The sequence below is a fragment of the Haplochromis burtoni genome, unplaced genomic scaffold (assembly GCF_018398535.1).
Source record: "Haplochromis burtoni strain Fernald_Lab_line unplaced genomic scaffold, NCSU_Asbu1 Contig_344, whole genome shotgun sequence".
NCBI classification, from domain to species: Eukaryota; Metazoa; Chordata; class Actinopteri; order Cichliformes; family Cichlidae; genus Haplochromis; species Haplochromis burtoni.
In genome coordinates, this window is record NW_024582705.1 from 428709 (window position 1) to 441725 (window position 13017).

The 13017-nt window shown below is 39.8% G+C and overlaps 2 protein-coding genes across 5 annotated transcripts in view; both read right to left on the minus strand.

Moving 5' to 3' along the window:
- LOC102310833 (huntingtin-interacting protein 1-related protein) overlaps positions 1-4450 on the minus strand; it is a 19285-nt gene extending 14835 nt beyond the window's left edge. For all 3 annotated transcript variants that reach the window (XM_042228734.1, XM_042228733.1, XM_005946322.2), the window contains exons 1-5: positions 3621-4450; positions 3236-3299; positions 774-916; positions 627-683; positions 140-220 (exon numbers count right to left, since the gene is read on the minus strand). In XM_042228734.1, the coding sequence (XP_042084668.1) occupies positions 140-220; positions 627-683; positions 774-916; positions 3236-3299; positions 3621-3701 (426 nt within the window). In that variant the 5' untranslated portion in view covers positions 3702-4450. The remainder of the gene's footprint in view (positions 1-139; positions 221-626; positions 684-773; positions 917-3235; positions 3300-3620) is intronic.
- Positions 4175-12845, minus strand: ccdc62 (coiled-coil domain containing 62). Of its 2 annotated transcripts, none has more exons than XM_014341340.2 (13): positions 12553-12845; positions 12361-12401; positions 12137-12280; positions 11727-11919; positions 10855-11021; positions 9274-9375; positions 9008-9179; positions 8303-8401; positions 7631-7719; positions 6736-6824; positions 5795-5948; positions 4796-4915; positions 4175-4567 (listed from the first exon to the last, which is right to left on the minus strand). In XM_014341340.2, exons 3-13 carry the CDS (start codon positions 12221-12223, stop codon positions 4478-4480), a joined length of 1362 nt encoding a protein of 453 aa, XP_014196826.1. In that variant the 5' UTR covers positions 12224-12280; positions 12361-12401; positions 12553-12845; the 3' UTR covers positions 4175-4477. The 2 variants fall into 2 exon arrangements, with proteins under 2 accessions (XP_014196826.1, XP_005946363.2); XM_005946301.3 differs by having other exon boundaries at positions 12507-12845.
- Positions 12846-13017: the final 172 nt, after the last annotated feature.

A 13017-nucleotide genomic window follows, 5' to 3' on the forward strand; every position in this document is an offset into this window, starting at 1 on the left:
TGTAAGTCTGCATGTGGGTAGGAACAGCAATACAGAGCATTTTGTTTCTAGTTCTTGAAACAAGAAAGCAACAAAACATCGATTATGCTGTAAAAATGTACCTTTGTTCCAACGTAACACTAAAATTATGAGTAATTACCTTTTTATGAAATTCCATTTTTTGGCAGAGGTATTTGGAAGACAAGGCGACAATGTGCCCATATCGATCATGCAAGTTTCCCTGGACAGGAAAGAAAAAAACAGAACAAAAAAAAAAGAAAGAAGAAAAAAAAAAAAAAGAGTTTGTTGCTTAGAAAACAATCATATTTAAACTGAATCACCTTACTAACCCACCAACCAACTCAGTCAACACAAATATTTTAATAAATATTAATGCGAGTCATACTGATGTTTCCAAATATGGACAAACAAAACCACCAATTTAAAAAAAATAAACAAAAACAAACAAAAAAGGACTATATTCTAGAAATCAACATCTTAAAAAGGTGAAACAAAGATGCATGTAACTGCAGATCTTTTTACAAACTCTCAATATAAAAAAAAATAAAGCTTTTTAATAGATGAACCTCCAAACTGTATTCTCTAGTTTAAATATAAGCTGCAGCTTCAATATGGCAGCTACTCACCCAGAGGGTGCCCATATCTTTCACATTACGACAGTATCTGTAAGAATCCGTCACCACCTGTACATCAAACAGACACAAGAGATTACATATCACCAACCGGAGCGCGGGAGAGTATAAGGTGAAGGAAATGCAAAAAACTGAACTTACATTTCTGTGTCCATCCCTGAGGATTTTGTGAACCAGATAGCAAAACTTCCAGCTCACAATGGAGTTGCTGGATAGAGGTAGGTTCAAGACATACGACCAGAAGGCCGTAGCTCCACCCTCTTTATGAGTTCCCATGATGATATCTGTACAGCTGTCAAGGAGACTCCCAAGTACCAATGCACAAACAGTTCAAAGAAAGTACGGACACACTATCGCAGTCGACTGTCAAACTGTCTGAAAAATGAATGCAGGGTGGCAAAGCCTTCAACAGGCAACCTTTTTAAGTGGTTGGCAGGGTGGTGACTGCTCTGGTTGAAATAAAAAAAAAAATCTGAGAATATCTGGTTGATCTGAGAAGATTTAAATTATGACTTCAGTAAATGTTTTCCCGATACATTCATTTACTCAGTCCCTAGTTTGAAATTGTACTAAATACAATATGTTCATTTTGTAAATTAAGGCCCCACTTACTGGGTGTCTCCTGATAACGACTGTGTTACGGCTATTCTTCCCATCCCATGCAAGGACACCTGGATTGGCTGGAGGACTGTTTACTTAGCCTGATAGGCCGAAGGACACTGTCTCAGCTAAACTATGGACACGCACACACACACACTTACACTGATAAGCACTCACTCATCCCCCCTCCCTTTCCAATGCCTTCGATGCTTGTGCCCTACCGGGGAAGATGGCAGTCAACTGGACCAGCCAGATGCTGCAGGACCGGATGCGCTGTCTACACCGGCTCTCTCTTACCCTTTACCCGCCCCTGTTGCTTGTCTTGTGTTTCTATGGTGTATTGATAGTCATGTGCTTTTGTGCTGAGGTGTTTTTTCTGTTATCAAACTGTTCTCCCACTAGGAGCTCAGTCTGAGTGGAGTTTTTTTTTTCTCCTCCTCTTACCTCATGTATGTATTTTCGTTGTTTTTTCCTATCAGCCTACCTTTCTGACATGTCTCCCCAATGTGATGTTTGTGTAAAGTTGGTCAGAAGGTTCCTTTGTAAGTGCGCATGCGCCATTAGCGTGCTGCCTGCTGTAACCCTAATTTCCCTCGGGATTAATAAAGTATTCTGATTCTGATTTATTGCATTTTAATACAATTTATGATTTGGGCTTTCAAAAATTATGAAAAAATCCTGGGGGGAATTAGTCGTTTTCATTCACTTTTTCTATTAAGCTTTCATTCTGAATTGTAATTCAAACAAACCCCCTGCACATCAGAGCGGTGTGCTTCCACCCCTCTGTGGCTATCAGTTTCAGTCACTCTGGCTACTGTACAGGTCTTCTGAGAGTCCACTGGCCCCTTGGCTCCCTTTGCTCACCGTAGATGCCCGGTGGTGCCCATGTGAAATTGGTTCAAAAACACCACCACAATCAGGACTTAACGCTCCTGGATCCATGACGACCACTTGGTCCTCTCATCTCTTTTTGTTTTCTGTTTAAATTATACTGACAGCTTAATAAATCCCTGTAACAGTTTAATACAGTTCAATAACTGCATGAGGTTTTCTAAGTGACAATAAACACAAGCATAACATTGATTGCCATAACTGAGCAGTTTCATCATAAAAGGAGAGACTGACACCGCTCGGATCATATGAAGAGATAGAATCCCTCAGTTCCTCAATTAGATCAACATCACAATTATTATTTTTTTAAAAAAGAGATGGTGACAGTGGATAAGCTTAAGACAAAGGGGGAGAGAAAGCAATGGTTTATATACAGTCAACATATTTTACACACGCTATGGCTTTGATCTAGGGACAACTGCTGGTCAGTTCACCACTTTACCATACACTGAAATATTCCAAACATTACTGCATGTATAATCAAAGTTGAAGAGTGTTGGACAGTTGAAAACTCAAGAAATCACGTATCTAAACTGATTGACTGATACATTTCCCAGGCTGTTATTTGCCAGAGGTGGGCGATAACTAAAGTTGATAACTAAAAAAAAGGTGTTGAGGGTCTCCATTAGATAATTTTTTTAAAGAAAATGTTATGTTAACTTTAAAATATGTTAACTGACAACTTTACAAAGACTTTCAGCAAAGTTGATCAAAGGCATATTGTGACTTTTTGCAATTAATAATCCATTTTTTTAAAGGAGAGGTCCTGATTTTTCCCCCCCCTCCGGTATTGCCAACAACTTTTCACTCATGCATTCAAATGTCTAAATGTCTCAACATGCTCTCCAGAATGTGACATTTAGCACATACACTGAGGATCCCCAAAAGCCGAATCTCAGTTGCTTTTCTTTAATTTGATACCTATGAAGCCTACCCAAATACCTTACAGGGATTCGGTTTTATTTCCTTAGCAAATGTTAGCATTGTCCCAATAAGCCAGCCAGCATGAGCTATTTATAAAAAAAATAAAGATGTACAGTATATATGAAATTGTATTTGTTTTGTATATCCAGTAAGCCTGGTTAGCAGGAAACCTGCTGTTAAAAGGATACTGCGTACATGTTTGTCTTTTGGTGGTGTTTCAGCTGTGGTGACAGCTTTGCTGATGCTGTGGAGCTAAAAGAAATGAAAGAAGAGCAATCAGGACACGAGGAACTAGTTAACACAGCCACATCAGATTGAACTTCAAGATTAAGACATGACAGAAATAACACCAGTGAATTTCCTTGACACGTGATATATTTAACAAGATTTTCCACTAATATGTCAGAAGAAGTGAAGAATTTGACATTTTGATACTGTCTGGTAGTACCCATTTGACAGTTAAAACTAGTTATCATCAAGCACACGGTGTGAACAATAAGGAAGACTTTAAAATCCACAGATTGGGGGGAAAGACATCAAAAAGTTATCCGTCACAGGAACAAAGTGACTAACCTGTTGTTTTCCGAACTGTTCTTTCTCCGCAGCCAAAGCCTTTTCCGTCTTATTATCACTCTTATTCTTCGTTTTACTCATGTTTTCACCGAAAAATAGAGACACATAAATCCAAAGTGGTCCCACACACAGGTTCAGGATCCTTGTCCGTGCTCTCGCGCCTCGTTAAACCACAAAGGTGAGTCAGGTGCGGCGCGCGCACGTCAACCACAATCCTGCTGGTTTGGCTAGCTCCTTCAAATTACCACAGGATGCTTTAAAAAAAGCTGTCCGAACAAAGCAGCTTCCATCCAAACCCATAAATAACACAATGGAAATGAAAAAAAAGTGTGCGACTGTCAGGTAATAAAGTACCATACATGTAGGTTATATACAGATATTTTTATTTAAAAAACAAACAAAAAAACGTAAAAGCTATTAAAAGACGCAGACATTTCGGCTGAGTCACCAGGCTGATCTGTAGCCCGTGAAACTGGAAAAACGGTACAAGGACACACCACCCATCAGCCCTGTAGGACTGGTTTCCCATCTCACTCACTCCACACGTTTCAGCCTTTAAACCACAAATAAGATTTTAAAAATACACTCTTTGGCTTTGTTAATCAATGACATTTTTGTATGTCTTTATATTTTTAAATACTTACAGAGGACATATTCACATCTCACAATTTAAAACAATATCAGTGATATAAAAACATTTCACAGTCTGTATTTATACTTCACCTTTTCCTGGGAGGCCTTAAGGTTCAACAAGTGGTGCATGCAGTGCTTAATATAGTAACACTGATTTTTCAGTTCAAAGTTAGTGCTCAACAGTTGTGTAACTTTGGTAAATACTGAAACATACATGAGGAAAATCAATTCTTCAGCTGAGTCATCAAGTCCATGTGATTTACTGGCTGGTTGGTGTTATGTTGAGGACGAACTTTGGGTGGAGCTGGACTGGTCTGTTAGAGAAAAAGAAATAAGATCAAGCTGGTATGATTAACACACCCAAACAGGAGGAACTGAATATTTTTATCCTTTTCATGTCACACCCCATGAACACAAATAAGTAGAGAGAGAGATGAAAAGAGGCCGAAAGTCATGAAGGTACTTGAGGATGGAGGTACTTGGGTGATGTTGGGGTGTCTGGGACTCCTGGAAATAAAAAGGGTCAGTGGGCTACAACTCACCATTTGGCTGCTATTCTGTAAAGAACTGTGGAGTCTCAGGATGCTGTTCCCTGAACCAGCCACAACCAGCCTGGACTCATCTAACAGCTGCTGCAGAGAGCATCTGGAAAGAGGGCCGTCCTGATGAGAGAAGGAAAGAACTCTTGGTCTTAATGGAATACTTCAATATGGTGACGGATTTGTTTTGCAATGCCTGAAAAACCTTACGTCACTTTTTTCTGTGCTTATATTAGGAGTTACTTAAAATCTTGCTAGTTTAGCTTAAAATAACAACTAGAAACAGAAATATCTTAATTTTTCCAACCTGAGCAGCATTAAAAGACAATTCCATTGTGTCATCATTCTTTGCCAATGCATGTTTCAGAACTGTCAGCAGCCTAAATTGTGTGGTCAAAAGTATTTCATTCCGGTTTCCATATAAAAAAAACACAGACTTGCTTCTAGCACAATATTTTTGTTTTTGGACTCTATCAGAGTAGCTTTGGGTGACTGACAGTTGAATTTAACATATACAGGTCCTTGGTGTACCCCCATAGTTTAACTTGTAAAATGGTAAATGGCCTGTATTTGTATAGTGCTTTACTAGTCCCTAAGGACCCCAAAGCGCTTTACACAACCAGTCATCCACCCATTCACACACACATTCACACACTGGTGGAGGCAAGCTACAGATGTAGCCACAGCTGCCCTGGGGCAGACTGACAGAAGCGAGGCTGCCATATCGCGCCATCTGCCCCTCTGGCCATCACCAGTAGGCAACGGGTGAAGTGTCTTGCCCAAGGACACAATGACCGAGACTGTCCAAGCTTGAACCGGCAACCTTACAAGGAAGGTTGTCAGTCTCCCAACTCTTGAGCCACGATCGCCCCTTGACATCGCCCCATCTTGTCTTAAACAACCTATTTTAGCCCCATTCCCACCCTCCCTACAAACTTTCTTCTTATATGCTGTCCCTGACAAACAAGAGGTTTGTAGAGAGACTTTATAAAGTTGTCTTACATCCATCAAGTAAGCTGAGAAGACTCCCTGGTTACAGTTGTTTGAGCTTTGAAGAGCATCTGCAGGCAGATCATCATACACAGATTTTAAGTTCTTCCCTCTGAGTGAAGAAGGTGACTCATCCTTCGGATAGTTACATGTTAACTCATCCTGGCTGAAACACAGAGAGAGACGCATTCATTAATCTTTTGTTCCTGTTAAAAATCTAGAAGGATTTTTCACAACTTTACCACATTCAATTTAATATACAAAACACAGACACTTACTAAATTTGAGATTTAAGAATTAGACATTTAGACATTATCTGAGTCTTATGAAACAATTAATTCATTCCTGCATTGGACTGTACTGGACACACACACTGAATGTTTATGGTTTTTTTTAGTATGTTGTCCAGTCAACAAGCCAGCTGTGGGTATGTGTGCTGCTATCAGTGTCCAGAGTCTCTAAAAACCCCACAGTATACCTACTGCCAACAATATAATCCACACATATTTACTCAGTGAAAGCTTAGTTTGCTGGAATGGGTTTGTGACATGATATGCCTGCAAAGGGTCTGTAACCATGTTGGTTTAAACCACCTGCTGCCAGCTGTGCAGCCTCTGTGGTTTTAATAACTGTGGGCTCTAAAATGTATTTCTGGCTGCACAAAACAGTGGCACTGCCAAAAAGACAGGAGGCAGTATGGATGGACATAGTGAAGAAGACAGAATAAGACTCTATGGAGGGGAGGGTGAGATGGAGGCAGATGATCTGTTGTGGCCACCCCTAACAGGAGCAGTCCAAAAGCAGCAAAATTAGTGCAAACCATTGAACAACAATATGTGGAAAAGCTACTATACTGGGGTCAGGACTACCAGAAAGTAGTTCCTTCACATATTTTTGTTACATGGTTTGCACTTTTTTTGCTGTTTTGTTTGTTATCCTAGGACATTATTCACCTGCCCAATAATCCCTGACTGGTCTTCCCCTTCAGGGTTTCACAACTCAGCTGCATCAGCTGCAGGTCATTCTGCTGATTCTCACAAACCTGCACACACACAAACATGATCACTTGAATACATTTTTTTAAAACTTAAAACTTTCAATTATTAAAAACATGACCCCACATGACAGGCGGGGTTCAAACCAGAGTAAATTGTCTGCATTTATGTTGAAAAGAGAGAGACGCTGAAAGAAAAATTCTAGTAGTAAAAGTGGATTTAAAGATTCTCACTTACAAACAGATGAAAACTACCTAAAAATTGTAACTTAATATAAAAATATGTTTAATGATCATTTAGAGGCACACTATATCAAGTACCTAGATGACAATGAGACAGAGATGTAACAAAAAAAGAGACTCTGGACACTTGGAAATAGATTTGAAATTACTGCATTCCCCCTGAATTATAGACACAAAATGACTGCAATTACATGAAAACATGAAGCACATTCTGACACAAAAAAGTTTCAAAAGAACTGGAGAAAATCATGGGAATGGCTCAAAAGAAACATCAGCCAAATTCAGTTCAGGGGTTTTACTAATCTACAGGAGAAGCAGGAGACCTTCATGTGCCTGAGGTTCCACTGTCTCTCTTTATTTACCCTTTATAGCCTGTTACTACTTCAAGAAGCACTAGACAATGACAGTATCCCAGAGTCAAACATCTGCGTTGTGTAACTGCAGAAACACTGAGGTATGTTGTCCAACCGGTAAGTCACCTTATGCTGGAGGAATGAGGAAAGCTGTACTTCCAGAGCTGGGCTCCAGTTACCACAGTATATTTTATGGGTTCACGCTTATGATGTTTTGTTCAGTACTCTCAGGGAAATACTACATGTTAGAAACTATACCTGTCGTAGGCAGCGGAGCTCAGACATGAGGCGTTCCTGTTTGGAGTGGGCCAGTTCTAGCAGCTCATCTTTCCAGCTGTTTCCCTCCCCTGGTCAAAGAGATCAAATGCTGTGCTTATCTCTGCAGGAGAGTGTCTTTCTCAGGCTGAGAGGTATCTGAAACAATCTACCCTACAGATTTCTATCGAGAAAAGCAGACTGCTGAGATAAGACAGGACTGCATACCTCATTATCTCTACATACTCCTGGCTACTGAATCTAACACTGTCACTGTTCACTGACGCCATCTACTGCGAGTCATTCACTGAGAATGAAATGCCGATTATTCTCCGTTTCTAGAACCACTTCATATAACTGTCACATCAATATGTTTGGTCTTTTTTACATTAGAAAAAATGATGAAGAGGTTCATCAGATAAATGAAAACGAAAACAGTTATTTAAAATAGCTATCATACAGATATTCACTCATTATATAATATCAAAGATGAGGACCATATACCAGGATAAAGCACACAGAACTCTACGTAACACTAGCCAGTCCTAAATCTATCCAGCCAGCCTTCAGGGTTCAAAGAGACTTATACGTCAAAAACATATCAAGAAATACATCATGAAGTTTCCACCAATGAAGTAGCAGGAAAAACAGTGAGACAGTGTGTTTGCGATGTACCTGTCAGGGTGTCCCCATGAAGCAGATGGAGTTCTTGCTTGAGGCGGATGATCTCCTCTCTCTGGGTGCTGCTCTGTGTTACCTGCTGTTGTAGCTCCTCTATGAGCACAGCACGACATAGAAGAAGAACATGATAAACGACTGATCATGCAAATAAACAGATAACTCATTTTTAAATCATTTTTAACAGAAAGGCCAAACTTTTTTTTCTTCCAGATTTTCTGCTGAATATCTTTGTTTTTTGGAGTGTGTAATTTGATGGTTGGACAAGTTCTCTGTTTGAAAAATACTGTCCAACCTGCATCTTGGAAGTTCAGATACCATTAGAGTTTATTTAATAACGATCCTTCATAAAAAGCTCCTGTGTTTTCAATGCTTTATGTGTCAGCACTAAATGGTATGTGTCTTGTAGTCTGTGTTAACAGAATTTATTGTGCACAACTCTGTGAATGCTGGAAAAAAAATATACAGCCATACATCCAGACTAAAAATGTCACATGGAGCACATGGAGACAACGTATAAGGGCAGATCTTCTAAATCTGATTCCCAAAAGGCTTTCAATTCCTTTTTATGAGCAGAGTTGCAGACTACTGTTCCATTATCCTTTTTTTTTCTTTTAACAATATCAGTGTCCTCTGATCATCTGCCCTCTAAAGAACGAGAGTAAATGGGCAACAAAATGACACAAAGTTTTAATAATGTACCTTTGAGCTGTGTGACTTCATGTCTGGCTTCCTTGTAAGACACTTTATTCTCCTCCAGGTCTTTCAGGAGCTTGCTTTCCTGTGAGCGACTCTTCTTCAGAGATGTCTCAAGGTCTTGCAGGCGCCCTGAGAGATCGAGTATACAACTCGAGGCTTTTGCCATATCTTGGTCCTAAAGGGTTAGAATAATTAGATAAAATGATGGGACATTATAAATTGATGCAAGACCAGCAGATTATATAGAGAGCAAAGATTAACATGTGTACCTTGAGTTTGAGCATGGAACTGAGCTCCTCCTCCCTGACCTGCAGAGAACCGACTTGTGTGGACAGAGCCGTGACTGTGGAGTTGAGACTCTGGTTCTTCTCCTGAAAAACAGCATGGACACATAGTTGTATTAATGTGCTAAAATAGTTTTGCATGACTTCCAGTACAAAATATTCCTTGTTTGTGTTATAACAAGCTGTTTTATTGCCTCTTCATTTAAGAACACAAAAACACAAGGTTTCAACAGCTGCTGGGTGGGGCTCCTTTGGTGGGGGTCTTGGTCTCCTTCATCACCTGAATGCCTTTGGGTTTGGAGACTTCCACTGAAAAATACTCAGTTATAACCACAGAGATTGTTCTCATCACTAACAATTCAAATGAAATTTGAATGCAAAGTTGATGTGACTCGTGGCTCAAGAGTTGGCAGTTCGTCTTGTAATCGGAAGGTTGCCGGTTCGAGCCCTGGCTCGGACAGTCTCGGTCGTTGTGTCCTTGGGCAAGACACTTCACCCGTTGCCTACTGGTGGTGGTCAGAGGGCCTGGTGGTGCCAGTGTCCGGCAGCCTTGCCTCTGTCAATGCGCCTCAGGGCAACTGTGGCTACAATGTAGCTTGCCATCACCAGTGTGTGACTGAATGTAGTGTAAAGTGCTTTGGGGTCCTTAGGGACTATGTAAAGCGCTATACAAATACAGGCCATCTGTTTATTATTGACCTGTTTGAAATCCATGATAAAATCTCAGAGTGCAAGTGATAAGAATAGGATTAGAGCAACATCAGGTTAGACTGATAGACGGTGCAGGAGGAGCAGCTGGTAGCAGCACATGTGCTTTGAGTTACCGTAGCTGTACACACCAGTACATCAGGAGTGTAAATGATATAAAAGGCAAAATGAGAATGGAAAAAGAAGACTCAAGTCGCAGAATTACCAAAAGTGATGCTCCCAAAAAAGGCTCAAAAGATGAGGAAATGCTAGAAATAAGGATCCAAGGAATTTGGTAGTGTGAAGACCTTTTGGCTACACAACATTAGACTTAACACACTTTATCCTGTACCATACTTGAAGACAGAAAAAACAAACAAACGGACAAAGTGATATCATGAATGCATGATGTCGTGAGGACAGCTAAAAAAAATAGATTTAATGAAACGGTACTAAAACATTATGGTTATAAATTGTTGTTTTTCCCATATTGCCCAGGCCCATATTAGACAAAGGATGTTCAAGATGGAGCTGAGGGAAGAGGAAAAGGGGAAGATCACATAGAAGCTTCTGGAATATTGAACTGCAGTATTGAGGGTACTGAATAAGCACATGCAGAGATTTGGTGTGACAGAGAAGGATGAGAGGCACAGGGTGAAATGGAGGCAGATGATCTATTCTGGCGATCCCAAAAGGGATTAGCTGAAAAAAGTAATTGTGTATCAGGGAATTTTAAAAAACAAATAAAAAAAAGAAACCCAATTCATTCCTGAATCATTTTTAACATTTATCTTTATGTTTCATCACATGAACGACCACACCCAGCAGTACTAAGTGTATCCAACTGTGTGCTGATGTTATGGCGGTACCTGAAAGTACCTGAAAGTCTTGGCATTTTTCACTGATGTGCTTCTGCTTCTTTTCAAGCTCACAGATCTGCTGTCGGGCTTCATCGAGTTCCTTCTGGGCCTCCTTCTCCCTGGTTTCCACCAGCCGCACATGTTTAGTCAAGACTCTGATCACCTCGTTACGCATCTGCACCTCCTCTGCACACACAAAAAAGAACAAAGTCCCGCCATATGGCCGTTTAACAAAATGGCATGTGTACGCACCTTCATCAACAGACTCAGTCTGCAGATGATGTGCAAACTATAGAAACAATGTGCAGACAAAGAAAAAATGATTACTTATTAATATAATGCATTTTTGATCTCTTTACAACTCAGCCGGGGTTCCTACTTTTATTATGGCTTCATAACAACCATGTTATTACCATATCTATACAAATTAATTACACTGTCAGCAACAAGAGAAAAGAAAATCACAAAGCTATTTACAATATTGTCATGGTTTATCATAAACATATTGATATTTCACTTTTGAATCTAAGGAGCTTGGAAAGAAAAGCATCTGGACTTTATTAAGTTTCTTGAAGACTTTTCACCTCTCATCCAACAAGCTTTTTCAGTTCCAAGAACAATTGGTGGAGAGTCACAGATTTTTAAGCCTTATTGCGAAGGCCTAAAAAAAGAAGTCCGGTCACTTTTCTTTCCAAGGTCCTTAGATTACCATAACTGATTATGCTTAATTTCCTTCTACATTGGATTGGTAAATCTTATGTACAGTGCGCTATTGAAGCTGCTGTATCCTGCCTACAGTTGCTGGACATCTGCAAGCTGCTTTGCAACCCAGCTTTCCCCTGTGAGTTTCAGCTGTATTGAACTGACCAACATATCCTTAGCTTTCCTCACCATCTAAATGGGCACACTTCTGCTCCAAGGTCAACACCCTCTGGCGGTACTGTTCCCAGGTATGATGCTGCTTAAGATGGGAAGCAGCCATGGCATTTAATTCTGTTTCCCGGTCCTTTAACTCAGCCATCAGCAGGTGCAGTTCCTTCCTTTGCCTCTGGATGATGGTGCTGCTCAGGTCAGTTGCAGTAAACTTTTGCCAAACACACAAATGACAGAAAACCTCAAATAACAACTGAAGGAATCAATCAGTTATTGTGTTGGTCAAAGAATATAAAACTTTTAAAATTATTTCAATAACTGGGTTTTGAATGCAAAAAACAAACAAACAATATAAACAATAAACACAAATGTGAAAGATTTACCAGCAACATCCTGCTTGATCCTCCTAGCAATCCATCCTCTCTTACCTTAGTTTCCTGCATGCTGGGAGTACGGAAGGTATCTGCTAAGATGGGAGGGGTGCCTTTGGTGCCCTGTTTTGGTCTGCTGTCCATCTTAAAGCTGTTTCGACCAGGTATTTGGTGCACATCAAGTGAAGCACCTTCATTTTTCTTAAAAGTGTCATATAATACAAAACAAATTACAATCACTCTGCTACAATACTATCCCGACATGTGTCGATATTACTCACCGTTTTAACTGGAGTGCTATGCCACCGCTCACCTGAAGCATCTGAAACAAAGCAGAAGTGGATGTTGGGTGGATGAAACTACACCTCTTTTAAAAAAAATTTTTTAAAGAAGGATGGTGGAAATGTAGTTGAAAACATCTGTTTACCATTTGACCAGAGGGAACAGGCTGAGGTTTTTCCAAGAGCACTTACATTTGTGCACAGTCTTTTCCCTTTCTCCATCACATCATTCCAGCCTTTTACTAAAATCTGTTCAATCTCTATCATCAGTCACTGTTGTTATTGTTGTGCCGAGCTTTTTCTGGGGCATCTCTCGAGGGCAAGTCGGTAGCTAGCTAGCTTATTAAGATAGCTAAGATTATCTTACCATATCAACTATCCAAAAGCTTCAAATCTTCTCTAATTTAGAAACATGCTACAAATGTTCCCCCAAAAGTTTACACGTTAGCTCGTAGAAACTTCAACCAACTTTTGAATGTTGTGACGTCAGTGGCGGAACTCCTACAGAACTTTTCAAAATAATGTAATATAACTCCAAAATAAAAGAACAAGAATAACAAGACTAACAAACACCTCATTAATGCCATATTTGGGAAATTATTTTTAAAATAGTAATAATAATAATAATAATTGTTATCATTATTATTATTAGTAGTA